General features: G+C 51.4%; 1 protein-coding gene across 9 annotated transcripts in view; it reads left to right on the forward strand.

Annotated features, from left to right (window-relative positions):
• Window positions 1–18,732, forward strand: part of LOC143372809 (cell adhesion molecule Dscam2) — a 130,420-nt gene that overhangs the window by 62,701 nt on the left and 48,987 nt on the right. For all 9 annotated transcript variants that reach the window (XM_076819372.1, XM_076819371.1, XM_076819368.1 and 6 more), the window contains exons 3-5: window positions 3,595–3,756; window positions 4,706–4,855; window positions 13,215–13,332. In XM_076819372.1, coding sequence (XP_076675487.1) covers window positions 3,595–3,756; window positions 4,706–4,855; window positions 13,215–13,332 — 430 coding nt within the window. The remainder of the gene's footprint in view (window positions 1–3,594; window positions 3,757–4,705; window positions 4,856–13,214; window positions 13,333–18,732) is intronic.

The raw sequence follows: 18,732 nt of genomic DNA on the forward strand, positions 1-18,732 counted from the left end.
GTCCAAATACATCTCTCGCCTCGCGCGCGGCGCTACCAAGTCGCGGAGGGAACAATTATTTTTAATTGAAAGCGACTCTGTTGCTGGCTCAACTTTCTTTCGGGTTCCATTCTCGCGGCCGACGTAACCCGCGAGTCAAACGCGTCCACGTCCCTGTGCCTCGCCGTTCGAGCGTTCTACAAACTTTTATTCGAATCGCGAATTTGCCGAAAGTTTCACGGAAATAATTATCCATAGCTCGCGTATGACGGGAGAGAGAGAGAGAGAGTCGCGTGGGAGGTTCAACTGGGTGTGGGATCTCCCATCGTGGCACCCTCTGCTCCTTCAATAATACCACGCTTTCGATTTTCACTGTAGAGGAATGCTCGTAACGAAAGCCCGCGTCCTCGAGGCTCGTCTGTCTGATTCGAATTCTTCGCAATCGAGTCGCAGCTCGACCGATTCGGCGACCTACGTCGCGCGTAACGGAAACATAATTACCAGCGTGACGCGTTGCATCTGCAAAGGGCCCTCGGCTTGTCGCTGCGGAAAATTCGAGTCGCCGAAAATGGACGCGAATTTCGAGCACGCGAGCTCTCCTTCCGGCAGGTGGCCACGGGATAGGGATGGGTTAGGAGGCTTGGGGGATGTATAGGGATGGATGGGGTGGAGGAGTCTCCGTGGCCTCTGTTTCTGTCTCTCCTCCTCGTCCCGTAGGTTTCATGGTTTGTAAATATTACCTGCCACGATACGTCTGCCGAGTTTATGCTTGGCTTGGTTGCCGCGTAACCGAGAGCCGTGTGATACGGGGTGGTAGAGGAAGGCTGGCAAAGGGGTGGCAGCAGAGAGAAAGAGGGAGGAAGCCGAGGCGAACTCACCGAGTTTTTACCCCATTCTGGAGTCTGAGTGCCTCGCTCCGCTGACTCTCGAAACGGGTTGCAGAGCCGGGGCCCCACACACCACCACATTTTCCTTTACCCGCCCCCTTGCCGCCCTTCCTACCCTCTCCGTCTCCGTCCCTCGGAGAGAAAGACAGCACGGTTTCGCGTTCTGCATCCTTGCTTCACCCTCTTTCAGGGCTGCTCCCTCGCCAACCTTTCAGCCGAGACCATCAACTTACGCGGAATGCTAGTTCATGGCCGGATTGGGACTGCCTCGAGATTTTCGATAAGATACCGCGACCCTTTTAAGGCTCTGTCACACCCCTCTACGTCTTCCAGCTGCTTTCTATCGGTTCGGGGATATTTCTTGCGTCGATTAACGCGGCAGGGTCATGCGGGTGTCGGAGGGAGTAAAGAACGACGGTATCATTGAAGGAAATTGAGGTCCACCATCCTAGGGGGTAGCTTTTCACCTTGGAGTGCCATTTATTGTACTGACACGGGGAGAGTAGAGTTCAGGCGATGGTAAATCGAAAGGGGTTTAATAGTTTCGCTTCGGGAATGAATTCGTCTACCGCTCTATCATTGAGCCTAACGAATAAAGTGTAAGCTAATGCTTTTTCTTAATATTTTACTAGGAATTGCTAAATTCATGCGAATAAAAACACAAGCATTTGCTTTATCTTGTAGGAATACCTAAACTGCCTAGGAATTGCATAAAGGAATCGCTTTTCCTTAATTTTTTAAGGAATTGCTTACAATCGAATGAATAAAAGAAGCAATTGCTTTTGCTAAATAAGCAATTCCTTAAGAATTTTTACTGTCCAGCAAAACCAGCAATTCCTTATGATTTTTATTCATATGAAAATAAGAAATTCCTTTTTTGTTTAAGTAATTGCTTTGTAAGCAATTGATTTGGCTAATAAGGAACTGCTTGTAGGAATTGCTTAGTTTTTATTCATCAGGCCCATTATCCACCATCAACAATTTACTTCCCCAACGTAGCACCATCCGCCAGCAAGCAAGACTACCCAAACTCCCAAAACCCTCTTTCATTCTTTGCTCCAGAGAATTAGAAACCGTACTCGGGAGCGTGCTATCTTTTTTTAAAAGAAAATTGCGCGTCACCCAGGGGCCCGGGCGTCCCTCGAAATCCCCTTTTGTCGAGGCACCTGTGCGTGCGCACAGCAGCCGCGCTCGTGTCGGGTAATTATCGCAACCAGAGGCTCGCGGAGCTCTCTCTCTGTCTCGCCTTGTAAACACGCCGCGGATACATTACGCCACCTATTTTGTTTCTCTTCGCTCTCAATTTTCATTATGATTCTTTCATACCGCAGACATTCCGCGCAGAAACCCAGAGACAGAGCCGCGGTGCCTCGCCACTATCGAGATTTTTTTAATTAAGGATTCAGCGCCGCTTCATTCGGCGTCTCGTCCGGCTTTTATCCCGTAAAGGTTGATTCCGCGGCGACGGTATTTCTCCTCAGCATCTTGTAGCGATGGCCGGGACAAAAGCCACGGCGGATTTAATCCCGAGGTATCGCGGCGCGCCCTTCGTTTTCCCTTACACCCTCGCACCGCCACTTAACAACCTTTTTTTCGCCTTTGCTCGTACCCTCGGCGACCTTCTGGCGTCGAGACAATTAAGTCGCGCAGACTGCCTCCAGGAACGGATTCGGAGAGCTCGAATCACGCGCGCGGTATTACGGACGATTTTTGCGAAACGAGACGGAGATTTATCGAAGGAACAGAGAGCGGAACGGTCTTCTGTCTCTCTGTTTGGATACTCTCAGCGCGAACGGGATCAAGGGAGGATATTACCGCGTTTGATCGAGTGGAACAGCAAATACACGTTGGCGGAGCGTTTAACATTCCGTTACGATAATTGCACCGATCGAACTTCATACCAACTACCTGAAAAGTGTTGCCGCAAATTTCGATGTTTACCGGAAAATAAGCGCGCTCGAGGTCGACACTAAGGGCGCGGGGTGTTTGTACGTGTCCCAGTATTCCTCCGGCTGGAGAACGGTCCGTATCGATTCGACGAAATAATTTAGTCTCCGTCGCTAAAACCGCGCTGCTAAGCGGGCCAGCTACGAATAAACAAAATCGTCGCCCGCCGGGAGAGACGGTTCTTTTTCCCGGAAGCGGAATTTCGGTAACGACGCGAATCTCGGCGCAGCTCACGAGTAGTATATAATTGATACCCCGTCGAATTTACGCGATACATCGCAGCGCAACCGCGCGCCTCTGGAGCCTGTTAACGAAGCTACGTTTAACGTTATTACGTTTACCCAAGTTGGGTTATTAACGCTGCCTGATCGTGCCGGCTTCGAATAATGTTGGAACAAAACGGCCGGCGATTAATTACCGCGAAACACCGATAAATCCTTCTCTAAACTGAAGCCCATTGAAATTTCCGAATTATATGTCGGATGGACAACGTCCCCCCACTCTCGGCGGTTCGTCATAATTTTCGTCCCCGGCGACGGTGACGCCCGGCGAGGCCGGACTCGAAAACGAATTTTCTCCTTCGGTCATTAGCATACCAACTTTCCGTAGTTTCGGGCGCACTCGACCCTGCCTCGCGGCGAAAAACTCGAGCTTTTTTTCTGGACCGTAGGTTCCGACCCTGGCCACGAGACTCTGGTCGGGGCTGGATGCGGGGTGGTGGTAGGGGTGGCTGGTGCTTTAGCCCACGGTATTCGAGCGGCCTGTTGTTTGTGTGTTTCAGTGGTGAACCAACGCTACGATCCGGAAGTGCAATATCCCGGTGGTTTCCTCGGCAACAACGTACTTATGCGATGCAACGTTCCCAGTTTCGTTCGCGACCACGTCACCATTACGTCTTGGCTTCAGGAGCCGTCGTTCAACATCTACCCGTCCACGATGGGAGGTGAGTAGCGCCGCCCCCGCGGATATCGCTTAATGACGTTGTCCTCGCTCGTAAACAAGAACGAGCAACGTGTAACGCGATCCCTCCTCGCCTGGGAAGCAAGGGATATTTCTGTCGCGCGATATTTTTTCTTTTAATCGCGCCACTTTTTAAAACCCCCGGACCTTGGTCGAATTCATTTATCCCGGCCGCCTAGGGGCTCTCGCGAGCGAGCGCGTGCCTATTCTTCTGGCCGAGGGGAGAGATTTTCATCGAGAATTTCATCCGCCGCTGAATAACCGTAGACGGTTTCGAGGATCGCGGTGATCGCGACTCGTGCAAATAATTGAGTGGATCCGAACCAGGTCGAGATACGTCTTGCGCAGATTATGGTGTTCTCTCGACTTTCCGCGCGACCCTGTTTCCGCGGGACAGATCACTTAAGAGCGCGAGCAATCGAAAATATTCTTGCTGATTTTTAAGGCGTCGTGGAGGCTGTGGTACGGGGGCGGATTGAAAGAAACGTATTGTTATGGATTAACGTTGGGCGCACTGCAGTCTCGTCTGTTGAATGCGTTTGCACGGGGAAGTTTTCACCGCGAGCAACGTGAAACCCGTTAACGAGGCAAACTTCATTAATTATAGGGGAGTTCGATCAAGGTATGCATCGTCAAACAGGTTCCAACGTGCTCACTAATAATCCAGACAGATTTGTTAATACAGTCGCCGATTGGAGTTAGTCGATCGATAGCCGGACAAACTTTCGCCGTCGCGAACTTGACGGTTCGAAGTTGAACGTACTCGAGCCACGTGAAAGAACTGGTGGCACGGAATCAACTTGCTGCGCTTGAATATTTATTCGGTTATTCCGCAAATCAATGCGCATCCATCTTGATTGATTTCGATGCGATACCCCGCGGCAAGGAAAGTTCCGTTCACCTTGACGCGATTGAGATTCCTCGATTTTCAGATGGCAAGTATCACATGTTATCGAGCGGCGAGCTGATGATACAGAATATCACGAGGGAGGACGCGGAACAGACTTATCGGTGCAGGACGCATCATCGTCTGACGCAGGAAACGGTCGTCAGCAGCAACGTTGGGAGGCTTCAATTGACTGGTGAGTGCGTTAAAATCCACTTCACGTTGCCGCCAGGATAAGATAACACGTTTCCAGCTCGATTCGCGATGCTCCGGTTTAATTGAAAATTCATACCGTAACTGAAGCGCACTTACCCCGCGATGCGAGTTAATTAATTATACACTGCCAGCTAGTAGGGGGATTTCGGCAGGTTCTCTCGTTTGCCGTTTACAGTGCTGCCAACCAAAACAAATTACGCAGAATAATCCCTCGCAGCGAATTAGGTCCCCCAGCTTGTCATTAGCAGGCCAAACGCCCACGCTTGCAAAAACTCAACGGCTCGAATAGAAACGGGAAATGGCATTAGCTCGGCTATCTTAACGCGTTCCCTCTCGACAAAGGCCGTCCAGGAATTAACCGGAATACTACCTTCCCTCGAAGCATCTCTTTTAACACGGCTAATAAGCTTTTAATATAGGGCGCGCAAGATTTTTCCTGCGAAGTGACTACAATGTTAATAGGAATGTCGAGGAAATAAAAGCTTCTTTGTGGCCCGCCGTCGCGCTAGGAGCAACGAGTAATTCCCTCGCACCGGGAATACTTCCGCTTCCTCTTCTCTTGACGGCGCGGCGCGTCTCGAGAGGCGAGCGAGAGCGGCTTCGACGGGGGCGGGATGTTATTACACCCCGATACGATATTTACAAATTTCCCCTGAAGAACGTTGAATATTTATGAGCACAGACTACTTTCCCCGATAAGAGCGTCAGATGGTGCGAATCCGGTTGATTTCGTTCTCTCGCCCTCGAGGCTTCTGTCGAGGCGTTCCTCGCGAATCCAGGTCGCCTCGGAGTGCGTGATTCCATAATTGGACAACTGCTAGTCGCTGGTGGCGTTTCCCTAGTTTTTCCTCGCCCGTGTCGCGGCTCGAGGATCGAAGAATCGAACGGTTCCGCCAACGGCCGCTACTTTCATCCTCCCTCTGCCGGCGCTCTTTCTGCTCTCTCCGCCGTCCGTGTTTTTCCGCCCCGCCTGTACCGGGCGAAGACGCTGGGTACCAGCGGTTATTAAATTTTTTCAATAACAAACGGGCAAAGGGAGAAAAAACGCCGCGGGATATTCGCTCCACGGGATATTCCCTCCCGGGGAAGGAAGCTGAATTCTGTTTGCCTCGAGCATGCCTCCCCCCTGGATACGTTCGATTTCAATTAAATGTTTGCTCCCGGCGCACGGACCGTTAATTATTATACCGTTCCCAGCGGCGGAGGAAACGTCCCGCGAGGGGATAAACAGCACGGGGAACAAGTTTCGAAAATCACCCCCGCAGTTTTGTCTCCCCTGCGATTGTGCCCCTCGAAAAAGTTGCTAAAAATTTTCCTGTTGTCGATATCCTGCATGGAAATTCTGCTGCTACGCTCGTCGAGATTTCTCGCTTGTCGTTTAACGCTAGGTAGGTCTGCAGCTTGCTCTCGTCAGGTGATGCATCGATAATGGCCCGTGCCTTCGTTCCCCGGCACATACCGAGTCGTTTAGGGCTCGCTTCCCTGGCGTTTCGCGCAAAAGTGCACGCGTCATGTCGAACGTGGGCAAACATCGCGGTGGATATTACCGTGAACGTGGAAATACACGATAAACTCACTTCTCCTGCCCCCGCACCCCCTGTGTGCGCGCACGACCGCACGTGCGAGTCGATATTAGCCTAGCTGTCCGATCACGTCTTTAAAGAATTTCGAACTTTTTCTCGCAGATATTTCTTGCTAAGTTGATCGCGTAGTATGCCTAGGCGATTTTAATGTCAATTTCAATAACACTAGCAATTCAGATCTACGTTACATTCATAGTATAATGTCTATTCTTTCCTCAAAGCAAATCATTACTGAACCAACGCGGGTTACGCAAACTTCGTCAACCTTGCTGGACCTGATCTTGGTCAGCAGGGATATGGATATAGGGTCTCTTCGGGTGTATACGATATAAGTCACATTAGCGATCATTGTTTAATTTATGCGCTCTTTGATATTCCTAAGACACGTATGCGACAGCGTTACGTTTTGAGTCGAGACCTGAATGGTATCCCTGTTGAGCGATTCCGTATCGCTGCTGAGCAGGTCAATTGGGAGTCTATCCATAACTTGGATGCTGTGGACTCCAAAGTTGAAGCGTTTACTACGGTAATTACTGCTCTATTCGATCAGTTCGCGCCTGTGCGTCTAATGCGTGTCTCGAAGACTCTCATGCCGTATATTGTCTACTAACACGAAGCTCTTGTTGCGTCAAGCCTTAATCATTTCCATCTTTGATTATGCTGATGTAGTGTATGGTCCGTGTCTCTCCTCTTCGCTTTTGTCTGTTGTCCAACGTGTGCAGAACTCGTGTCTCCGTTTCTCTTATAATGTTCGTAAGTACGACCACATAGCGCCTTCTTTCCAACGTTCTGGCTGGCTGAAGATGAAGCAGAGATGGATTTTCCATCTCTGCTGTCTTGTCTATAAGATACTTGCAACAGGTACGCCGAGGTATCTGTACGATCTGCTTCGCTCCAATTTGTCCATGCGCTCTAGCGGCTCTATGACAACGAGACGCTGTTTTGATTTGTCTGTGCCTCACCATCGCTCTTGTAAATTCACTGCGCCCTTCTCCTACATATCTTCCTATTATTATAACCTCATTCCGTCTAATATACGTTCTCTGTCATCGTTTGCTTCATTTAAGCTGAGTGCTCGTTCTTTCATCCTCTCACGTTTCCCTATGTAAATGGCTTTTTCTTATTCTTATCTTGTTCCTAGTTATTTTATTTTATTGTATTTAATGTTAGTCTATTTGTTTTCATTCCTTTTCTTTTATCTCATAACAACATTTTAGGTCAGGTTGTAGAGCAGCAGTTAATACTGAACCTCGCCTACTCGCCATTGTAATTTTAATTGTAATGGTGCGATAAAGTCATTTAATAATAATAATAATAATATCACGCGTTGCTTACCGCGACTAACCGTCGATCGATTGATCAGCCAATGATCGCGTGTGTGGTTCACGTGGGTGAATGGGAAAAGTGCTTCCGCCTGGTGGGTTAAGTCGAGACCGGTTCATTAACGAACGCGATGCAATTAGGGGGCCTGCTACGCGAGGCCGGGCTTATCGCCGATAGCGGCGTTGTTTTTTCGGGCAATTGTGCACGTCGAATAATCAGTGGCTGGCCTTTCAACGGGAATCGCGGTCCCAGATGGCTGTTCCCGTTAAATGTCCTACATCCGCAGGAATAGCCAATCGACGACGGTCTAGCAAGAAAAGTTGGCCAATCTTTCATTATTAGTTTCGCAGCTTTACACGGAGAACCGACAGAAATTTCCGAAATGCGAACGCAGATGATAAGCTAATTAGACGTAAAGTCCAGGGGGAGCGGGAACTTGTGGCGCGGATTTTCGCGTCGCCCTCCAGGGTCGCACGGTTGCGAGATTTAAACCGCAGCACGGGTTAATGAGCCGTCGGATGATCGGCGCCCGATCAAAGCAAAAATTCTCTTAAGCTCGGTAATTGCCAGACTCCGGGCGACGACGAGGCCCGCGATCGAGAGGCCCGTCTGAAAAGCTTTTCCACCCCCGTGGTCGTTTTAGTCGGGTTGCATCTACTCGTTACCGGCGCGGTGCCTTCGCCTCGTAACGTCTGCTTTGGGTTTAGGCGCGCGCGATGCCTGAGCAGATGGGCGGGGGTCCGGGGCATGCACGCGGCAAGACGAAGAAGACGTCGACGAAGAAGCGGAAAGGGGAGAAATCTCCACTCGAGCCCGGCTAACTAATGATGCTTCTCTTCACATGCCACACCTACCCTCCAGATTCCCGTTGAAGCCTCAGACGTGCCTATACGAGATGCGTACAAAAAAGAACCCGAAGACATTCTGCACGTTCTTCCCTACCACTTTTCTCTGCCCCCTGCAACCTCGCCCACCCGCGCACACCCTCCTCCCCTACCCTCTCGCGCTAATCCTCGATGTAGGAAGCGTCATAATTCATCGTTCGCTACCTATCCGCCTCTTGCCCATATTCCTACACTTTATCGCGTTATTTTTCTCTCTGCTGGCTCCTCGATCGTGCCCCGCACGGTCGCCTGTCATCCAGTCGATAAGTCCGCGCAAGCCTGCCCCGGGAATAATTAATACACCCTCGGCTTAATCGTAAACCGCCGGATACGCTGCCTCTTTGCGTAATCACGGCGAAGGTAAACGAAAGTGCCCTGAAAATTGGATACGCGATATATGCGGCCGCTTCATCTTCAGCCAGCGATGCAGCGGGCGTTGCATTTTTAATCGCGACCACGTTACACGCCAGGAACGGTTATTTAAGTTTCATCAGCGTTAGTGCGGCGCACTGATGATTATTACGTGCCCAGGGTTATGAGGGGCATAGGAGGGATCACTGCGACGGTAGATATGCAGATTAATTAATAAATGTACATTCGCGGGCGGAAATTAGAAATAGAATTAATGGGATTCCCAGGCAGATTGTACTCGAGCCTAATCCGAGCATAAGCTGAACCTAATCGAGGCACAACTTAACTCATTCGACCCTGAATTCCTGCCTGACGCGTTTCTAACCCAAGTCTACGCTACTGACTCCCTGAACCAAGTAGTTGCCGCCGTAATCTCCGTGGAACACGGTCTAATCTTGACCTGATCCACGCTTAACCCGCACCTAATACAACGCTGATCTACACCTGACTCGGCTCAGCCTAGACCTAACTAACAACTAAACGGGCCATCTTGAAATTACCCCGAGGCTATAAACACTTAGGACTTAGGACTTCAGGCAGCTCGTTTAAAATCTTCCCTAAGCCCAGGTTACGAACTGCCCGGGAAATTGCGAGGGGCGCGGGAATATTTAACGATACAACGCGATGGCCGGGAATTTAAACGCGCCTAGGGTGCACAGTAGCAGCCGTAGCTGTTTGCAGTCGGTGCATCAGCTCGAACAGGGATCCCGTTTTAATGGAATATAGATTCGCGGACGGTTGTTTACCGCGGCCAGGGAAACATTTCACGAGATACGCAAAACTAGGTGATATTTACCTGGTGGAAATGGAAGATAGTCGCGGCATCATGGCACCCTCCGCCCCCCGTGAAAATCCGTGCCGCAGGAATTGTTTCGAATTCCTACGTGTCTAGGCGGTCGAACAGCCGGTTTACGGTAGTCCCGCGCAGTTGTTATCTAAATACAGATTACCTCTAACGGGATTGCAAATTATTATTAGCCCGTGCGAAGCACGCGAGCGCACATACGATGCTTCGCGTGCAAGCACGGCGTAATTGTTAGCTTTAGCCTGCGCCGCGTCGAAGATTTGTTTACAATAACCGGGGTCCTGGTTAAACTTCCACCCTCCTCCGAGCAATTCCGCTCTACGCGGATGTAATATATGGCGCGCACAAGTTTCGCAGAAATTTCGCGCCAAATGAAACCGGAGGTAAGATTTTATAATTGCTGTTCCCGATCCCGAGGGCGTTCAAACCCTCGGGTTATGCAGCGGTTCTCGGTGCTTATGAAATTATCCACGCGAAATGCGTCTACGCGGGGGCTGTAATTTTTGGAAGAGCTTCGACAGGTAACTGGTGTATCCAGTCGAGCATTTTTTGCGTTCCAACTGGCTGGCTGGGTCCATTAATATTGCGACTTCATTAGTTCCTCGAACTATTCGCCTTTTACCATTCCGTCAAACTTCCTCCCCGCGCTGTCTGCTTCTTGTGTCGTTGAATTTTCTTCGCCTAACGTTTCCATAAACGCGGCAGGACGCGCATATATTCGTCTGGCAAGGTACTCCAGTTAACCCGCGAAGTTAGGCCATGAGGGAGAATCTCAAACCGTCACACATCGCTCCACTCGTTCCCGCTGCCTCGCAGAAACTCCGGCGTGCTCGCGAGATTCTGCTCTCAATTCTTCGGGTCACTCGCTCCGCGGTCGTAATAAAGGCGGGGGCCACCTTCTAGCGGTATATAAATTTATGCTAAGCGCACTTACATACTTATTAACTTAATAACGAAGTTTGGCGGGGGCGAGGGCGGGGATGCTGCTCGATCGTTTGCATATTCCGAGACTCCTTCACCTGCGCGGCTCCATCCTTAGACTCCGCGTTCAGAATGCACCGAATTACCTGCAAGCGCCGATGCGCAGCAGTTTTCACGAGTAACGAGCGAACTTTTTGAAATTATCCCACGCGAGGTGTCCCAGCGCGCGCGAAATTTTACAATCCCCGAAAAGTTAGGATTCATTTCACGAGCCTGGCCGTACCGGGCTCGATTATGCGTTCGGGGGCGGTTCTTCCGACAGTCACGTATTGCTGGCTCGCGAAATGATTCAACTGGGACGGTAGTTGCAATGTATACTTCCATATTACACCTTAAAGCTACTGCTATTGCCAACGATGCGGTGTAACTCTACTACAGAAAGGAGGAAGCTTGACAGTGCTTTCTGACGGTACTGTGACCCATCGTGTTCCCTGCACCCCAAGGTGGGAATATCACCGAATAACCAAGAACCCCAGTCGCGTGCAGAACACGTTGAAATTTGGTGCACTTGCACATCGTCTGGAAGCACTTCTGCGGCTTGAATGCGCTGCCATGAGAAGCTGGCGTATCCCGGCGCCAGACTCGCGAATCTGCACGCGACAGGCGCCTCGTCGCTTCGCCTTCTTTCCATGCACTCCCGCGAGCAAGCGTTCATCGCCGATTAAAAGCCACCCTTCCCGCAGCAACGAGTGTCTCTTTTCCAACGTACCTACTCTTTAATACAACGCGGAGGAGCATCAAAAACCCCTGTACGTCGAGCGGCGTGCCACGTGCGTTTCTACGTGTCACCGAGTCGCGATCATTCATGCACCGCGGGGAAACCCTTGACCCTGCGCCAATGATTCGACGCGCCGCGAAATTCGCCGCGCTTTTAATATCAGGGGCGATAACTGGGCTAATGACGGGAGTCGCGGACCGAAAAACGCTCTGTTTTAATTACAGCCACCCCTCGTTTCCGATGCAAATACGCGATCCCTTTTGTTGTAATATTCATTACCGCGTTATTGCTACATCCCGCGCGCGTAAAGGTTCATTGCGGGCACCGCTAATTACGCGAATATCTGCTAATGAAATCTTAATGAAACGAATGGGTTAGTCGCGGTTTCATTGAGGGTGAACGAGTAAATTCCATGGACCGTTGCGAAACTCGTGGCGAGCATTTGTTGGGGTGGCCTTTCTTAGCTCTCGGAAGATGGCCTCGTGCTTGGTGTCTCAGACGCTCCTTTTAGAGATTATTAGATTATTAAGAGTTCGATTTTGTAGCGTGTTAAGAAAGGCCGGGAAGCACTCAGCAGGAGTTAAGGGCGTGCCCCGTCAGACCGTGAGATTTGAAATTCCCGCGGAGAAGCAAGGCGATAGGACAAGGCTATCTGTCCCTTTATGGTACGCCACGTCGTCAGACGATGCCGCTATCTGCGGCCATAATTCCCCATTAAACGTCGGGGCTGATGCGTGCACCGGCGCTATCCTCTTCGCTGCTCTCTCCACCCCATCGCTTCACTCGTCCTCTTTCCTCTTCTTCTACTCCCGGCCTTCTTCCCCGCTACGGAGAACCTTTGTTCCTGCTCCTTTTTCAGCCGGCGGCTATTTATGACGCGCCGTGGAAAACATTTCCCGTATATCATGGAACAAACTTACATGAACTCGTCCTGAGGGAGGAGAGGGGTGCGTTGGGGCTGTGAACTACCCCCGAACCTCTGCCTCTGCACGTACATCCTTGCACACACGCGCCTCTGTGTATCTTCTCCGCCAAGAAAGCACCCCGAAGGATCTCGGAGGATGTATTTCCTTCCACGTCCTCCTGCTCTCCTCCTTTGTTAAATCTCCGGCGATATTGTCACTATCAATTTTCCAAACAATGTAATCCAATACCGTTCCCCGTGTTTCCATTATTCCCCGCGTATCGCTCGCACCCCCTCGATAACCTTGGAGCGTAGGGATCGATGCGCGGAGCACGCGTCGGCTTGGATTTCATTTCGCGATCCGCAACGGCCGTCTCTTAATCCTGTCCTTGTATTTTTATTAAAACCTGGAGTCTCCTCGTCCTGCATCTGCTCCGTCGGCTGGAGGAATATATTTGGCGTTCGTCGCGGGGAAAAACTTACGCGAACTCATCTCGGGGAGCGCAGGTTCTCTCGCCGGGCGAGATATTAGAGGGCGAAGCCTCCGCTGTCCAAAAAATCTCGCGAAAGTTTCTCCTCTCGCTGGGAAGTTGGCTTCTGGGGTACGAAGGAAGGTTTCTTTATTATTTCACGCATCGAGGAATCGTCTCCTGGCTCTGTGTCGGCGACGTTCCGATGGCGTATTGTCGCTGGAGGATTTATGCGATCCTTTCGCTTTTTCTGCCTGCAGAGATACGGAGCTCCATGCCGCCGATGATAAACGAGAAGGTGGTGTACATGTCGGCGCGGCTGAAAGACACCATTGTGATACCCTGCGTTGCATACGGCAATCCCACCCCCACGAACAGGTAAGAGTACCCAGGCTACGTATGAATTTGTATCCTTGCGCTGCCATTCAACAAGCCCGTGAGATCTCACTGTAAGACGATCGCCGTTTATCACGAGTTACTCGCGTTTAATTTCAACTTCCGCTGCTGTCCCAATAAGGCCGCGATACAGTTGTAGACCGAGGTTCACTTTCCCCGGGAAAGTCCCTTTTGGACTGCTTTAAAACACTGCTCTCCCATTCAATGGAGCGACAAACGGTGGAAAGAGTTCTCCATAAAACGCGGCACGTTTTGTAATTGCCGACTTTTGCGAAACGGTCCTCGAGCACGGCTCGCTTACTTGCCAAACAGTTTTCCGATACAACGGTGGGGCCACGATGCATTGGCGAAGTTTAATTGGCTCGGTCGATGGAATGGGACCCGTCTGCTGGCTTTCTTGCTGCGCGAAAAATATTTTCATCGCTGCCCCCTGAAACTTTTCCCTCCGCCTTAATATTATTACGGTTTCCAGTATCCAGTGGCGACGATTTAAATAGCTTTACGCTACGGGGTCTGCTCATTTATAAGCATCGTGTATCATTAATCAGTAAGGACCTCTTTCTCTCTCGAAAAATATGACTCGGCCATTACATTTCGCCACGAGTAATCCAGCGCTACACTAGAAAGCAACAGTTGCGAATTAAGAGGATCTTTTGAAACTAATGAAACACCACATTTTTCCCTGAAATTATCGTATTTCCGCTCTCCACCCCCAAGCTTCCTTTGAATTATTGACGATAATCCTGGAAGAACAGCGCGCGGTGCTGGGATTATAAGAGGAGCCTCATTGAAATGTAAAAATTTCAATCTCCCGCGCCACGGGTTCGATCTGCAGCTTCTCCATTCTGAAGCGTGGAGCACTCTCGAGGAACAACGTTGCCTCGAGACGGACCACGTCTTCCGGTTGGTCGTTCCTTTCGCGATTTAGCGGGACGTAAGTCGGTTCCGCTGTTTCGCCGCGGAGTACACGGTTCTCGACGGAGCCCCGTATTTTGGAACGTGATTTCGTTTGGACAGGCGACGGCGGCGGGGGTGGCCATGAATGATAACAATGACGAAGGAAACGAGATCCTCGCGCCGAGTAGTCCTGGCAGCCAGATAAAACGAGCTCTCTCGCGAGCTGGCGCTTCTCTATTTTTCTTATATTAATGCTAATTTCAAACATTGGTCTGGCCGGGGTATCTCGCGCGGCGAGGTATTTTCGCGGCAAGCACAGGCGAAACACGCGAAGCTCGTCGATGCATACCGGTTGCATTATGCGGGAAAAGAGGTGGAAGTATCACGGGGAAAAGAGGGAAAGGGTGACTGGCGTCTTTGACGAGTGGAATTCTGCTGCATGAATTAGACCTCCTATAATCCACGCTGCGCGGCAGATATTTTTATAGAGTTCCCCGGTGCAACGAGTTCCTTTTTCGAAACTGGAATGGAATAGAGTCGACTGAGGGATCGAGCAGCCCAGCGCGATTGAGTTCGAGGAATCGAGGCGTAGACTAGAGGGAACGGAGAGGCTCGCGTACATACGAACGTGTGGCGTGGTGAATAAAGATGAAAATTCTGGTCGTAATGAACTTTGACGTGGCTCGTTTTGTTTCCCGCGCGCTTCGCCAGGTACTAACGAAAGCAAAGAGGACGGAACAAAGCAGACGGTCTGTAAAGTCGGCGGGGCAAAGCGATTGCGTATTACAATTTTAATGCATTTATTATCCGATTGCGCGCGTCCGCTCAAAGGGGATAACGGGCGAATCTCTTTAGTGGTCGCTATTAATCTGTTAACTGGGTCATCCCGCGATCAGATGCGCCTCCCGCGTATGTGGAAATAAGCGTTTAAAAAGATCGCGGTGCGTACTACTTGCTTTTATTACTATTTACTCGCCGCGCGCGAGTAGTAATCATTAAACTTTCGCGACGGGATAATTCGTTTTCCCCCGGTTAACAGATTAAACGTCAAACGAAGCTCGTCCATCTTTTCCCGCTTCCACCCAGCGGCGATTCCAAAGCTGAAGCAGAAACGTGCCCTCTGGCGGGGCTTGTTATACGCGCGCAACGAGATTATGTCGGATTAAGGTTCAGTTCGATTTCACTTCTCTGCGTGTTTTTATAGGAGCCAGTGGAAGCAGAATTATCGATACGATTATTCTGCTTATTGTTCGAGTCACTTTCGACGTGGCGCGATTGTCGACACTGTCAAGCTTGAATCGAGCTTCGATTGGAACCCGCCGTTAAAATCGCTCGACGTTAACGACCATAGTCTGCCCTATTCGCGGCCGATACCGGCTCCTCGCCTAGGTATCAAAATTTTAACGACGCTCAGCTGCGAATAATTCGATATCGTCGCTGGCCGGTTTATTAACAATTCCCTGTCGCCGATGTTTGACAGCGGTAATTAATTTCGTTGGTTCGAGCAACGCCTGGTCTGATCGATCGATAGATGTATGAACGCGAAGGCTGATGTGTTTAGGTCGTGTCTGCCCGATGGCTGACTCGAACTTGTTCATACCACTAGATCAGGCGGCTGAGATCTTGTTCGAGCAGCGCTGGCGCTGGTAGCAAGTGAATGGCTGTCATTTTTCCCTCGATCATCTGTTTCACGAGCCACCAGCGTTGCAGGGATATCTGTCCACCATAAGTCCGGCTGGAAGTATGTCGCAGGTTCACGATGCGTAAATCGTCGTCGAGATTAAAAAACCGAGATATCCCCAAAGGAACACGTGGACTGGAAATCCAGGAGTACTGGCTTCCCCAGCAGGCGTTCAAGAATAGCGTCGTCGCAAGCGTCGCTATCACGAGCTTCGGCAATCGGGATATCCCAAGCAGATCGATTATGTAAAAATCACGCGAGCTAGGCTAATAGGCGAGCGTTACGCGTTTGTGCATCGACGATACGGCTGGTAGAAACGAGAAGGCGGCTGGAGCGGTATATAGAAGCGAGGAGTGTATGGGTAGCGCAAACAAACCGACCGCTGATTACAGAGACTGCTTCTGACAGCCCATCAAATATTCCGCATTTACGTGTACGTCGACGTCACTGAGTATTCCGTGGCTGTGTTCATCGTCTCCCTCTCGCAGGCCCTACCTCTCTCCTTCGCTCTCTCCGCCGTCTCTCTCGTGCGGGGTCTCCTCTCCGCTTCCTCTGCCTCTTCCGTGGCTTCGCTGAGTTGACGGAGGCGAGCAAAGAGAGCGAACCGCTCGCGTTCGAGGGAGAGGAAGACGAGACCAGAGGATAACCGGGCGAACGAGGGGCAGGTAGACAGAAAGGGATAGGGATGAGAGGAGAGAGTCTGAGGGTTTGCCAGCGTGGCAGAGCTTCCATCTCTAGGCTCCCTCACACTCGCCCCGCTCCCTATCCCATCTCCTTCCCTCGCCAATTTCCCTCCGTAAATTCGATTATCTATAGGTATACTCCTCGTCGTCGGCCGCGTCTCCTCGCCCTCCTACGCCCCTGCGCGTCCTGCGACTCTTCGGCATCATCGGCATGGTCCTCCTGCACCTCCTGTCGCGGCCTGGCGCACCGGAGCCGCCTGAACCGGCGAGCAGGGCCTCCGACGTTGCTCCCCGAGACTCCACACGACGGAGGTCAATCACCGCGAGGAGGACAGAGAGCGCGGGACCTCCGTCGCGGAGGACGAAGATGATTTTTCGACCGTGTCGGGGGACCGGCGTCCCTGGAGAGGTCGCCTTAGCTCCGAGATTGTCGGCCGGAAAATATTCGACACTCGAGAGCCCGTGGAGAGAGACCGCGCGGCCTAGATTGCCACGACCACTGCGAGTTTCGAGTTCTCGAACGCGTTTCCGAGGCTTGGATCCCCGATTTTTGCACGGTCACGTTTGCCCCCGATGGAGGAGGCGGCAGGAGGCAACGATCGCGAGCGACGATTCACTCTGCTCCTGCGAAGAAGGGAAAAGGGAGTCGCCAGGGTTAATATTTTCTGCGATCACAATGGAAGATGGAGTGGCGTGGGCGTGGTGGATCAAATGGAGAGGACCGCGGGGAGCAGGATTGCAAATTCAGACGAAACTTTTCCCGATGAGTCTGCAGCCGCTGTAAAAAGGGGGTACAATTTAGAGAATACAAGGGCAAACAAATCCGGCGGTGAAGCAGGCGGGCCATCGATGCTCCTAAAAATCGTTTACAGTTGAACGTGAAAAAAAAAGCGAAGATGAATCGCGCGGGGGAGTTAGAATCGATAGCGAAACCTGGACGAAAATTTTGTTTCACCCCTCTCGGTAAATATTGATGCTGCTCGGGCGTTTCGATGCAACGCAAATGTTTTCCTTTCTTTCGCGCGGCCTTGCGCGCGGCCAATCGTCCGGCGAATACTCTGCGGCGCAGCGACGGGTCCGCTGAAAACGTTTTCGAGGGTGGGTGTAACGTTTCCAAAGGGGTGCCGAAAACGATCCTGTTAATTCACGAGCGTGGCGCTCGGTCTCGCGGTTTCGGGACCGAATTGGCTCAGTTTCTGCGCCGGTGGTTCGGCCTCGGCGAGGTCAAAGGTCGCGCGTGCCCGCGAGAGATCGATTCGATTATCCGCTGGCTCTGCTGAGACGCTTTAAATCCGTCCGCGCAGCCCGTACCCTCTGTCACGGAACGCTCGCGGATTTTCGCGACATCTCGCCCGTCATCGATCCGCGAACCGTATCGAACGGCGGCAACGAGCGAACAATCTCCGCCGTCCGCTAGCTCGCCGCGGCCTGCGCTCCTTATTTAAAGATCCAGCGGCGGCATTAACGATTTTCGACCCTACGTACGCCGCACCGGTCGCGCGGCACGGGCGCGGTTTATCCGGCTGCTTGTTGAAGCGGCAGTGTTTTGAAAGCGTGCCAGTACATTTGAGTACATGCAGCGCGGCGTGTGCACGCGAAGCAGAACAAAAAGAGCATTGCCGGGGAAAACCGGGGGGGAACGTATGGGTAGCGTAGCACAATTCACGGCCGGCGCTGTGTATTCAGTCTTCCCAATGAAACAGTTGTTATTTTGTGGTTGGCGAGTGCACTGGAGAGATACACGCCGCTGGAATGGAAAGGCACGGTCTCGGATAGCTGGTGCAAGCAATATCGCTCTCTGTCCGACGCCAGTGGTGCGCCCCGTATTTTTGCCCCGCCGACAGTGGTGAATCTTGAGCGCCGATCGGACGTAATATAGCGTCACGGTATCGCGGGCCGCGCAGTGATGCAGCGCTACGATTCATCAGACACGGCCAGCCGCAGTGGAGCAACAGCGCGCTCGAGTTGACAGTAGTACATACGTTCCGCGCTCTACGTCAGACGTAAGAGCTTCTGACGTATCCATTGTCTCTGTTCTTTCGAGTCTGTTGATTTCCATTCAGATTGGATTTATCTATGAGATCGTTGTGGGTAGTAAGAGAAGAAGCATAAGGGGTAGAG

Source organism: Andrena cerasifolii, chromosome 9, assembly GCF_050908995.1.
Source record: "Andrena cerasifolii isolate SP2316 chromosome 9, iyAndCera1_principal, whole genome shotgun sequence".
NCBI lineage: Eukaryota > Metazoa > Arthropoda > Insecta > Hymenoptera > Andrenidae > Andrena > Andrena cerasifolii.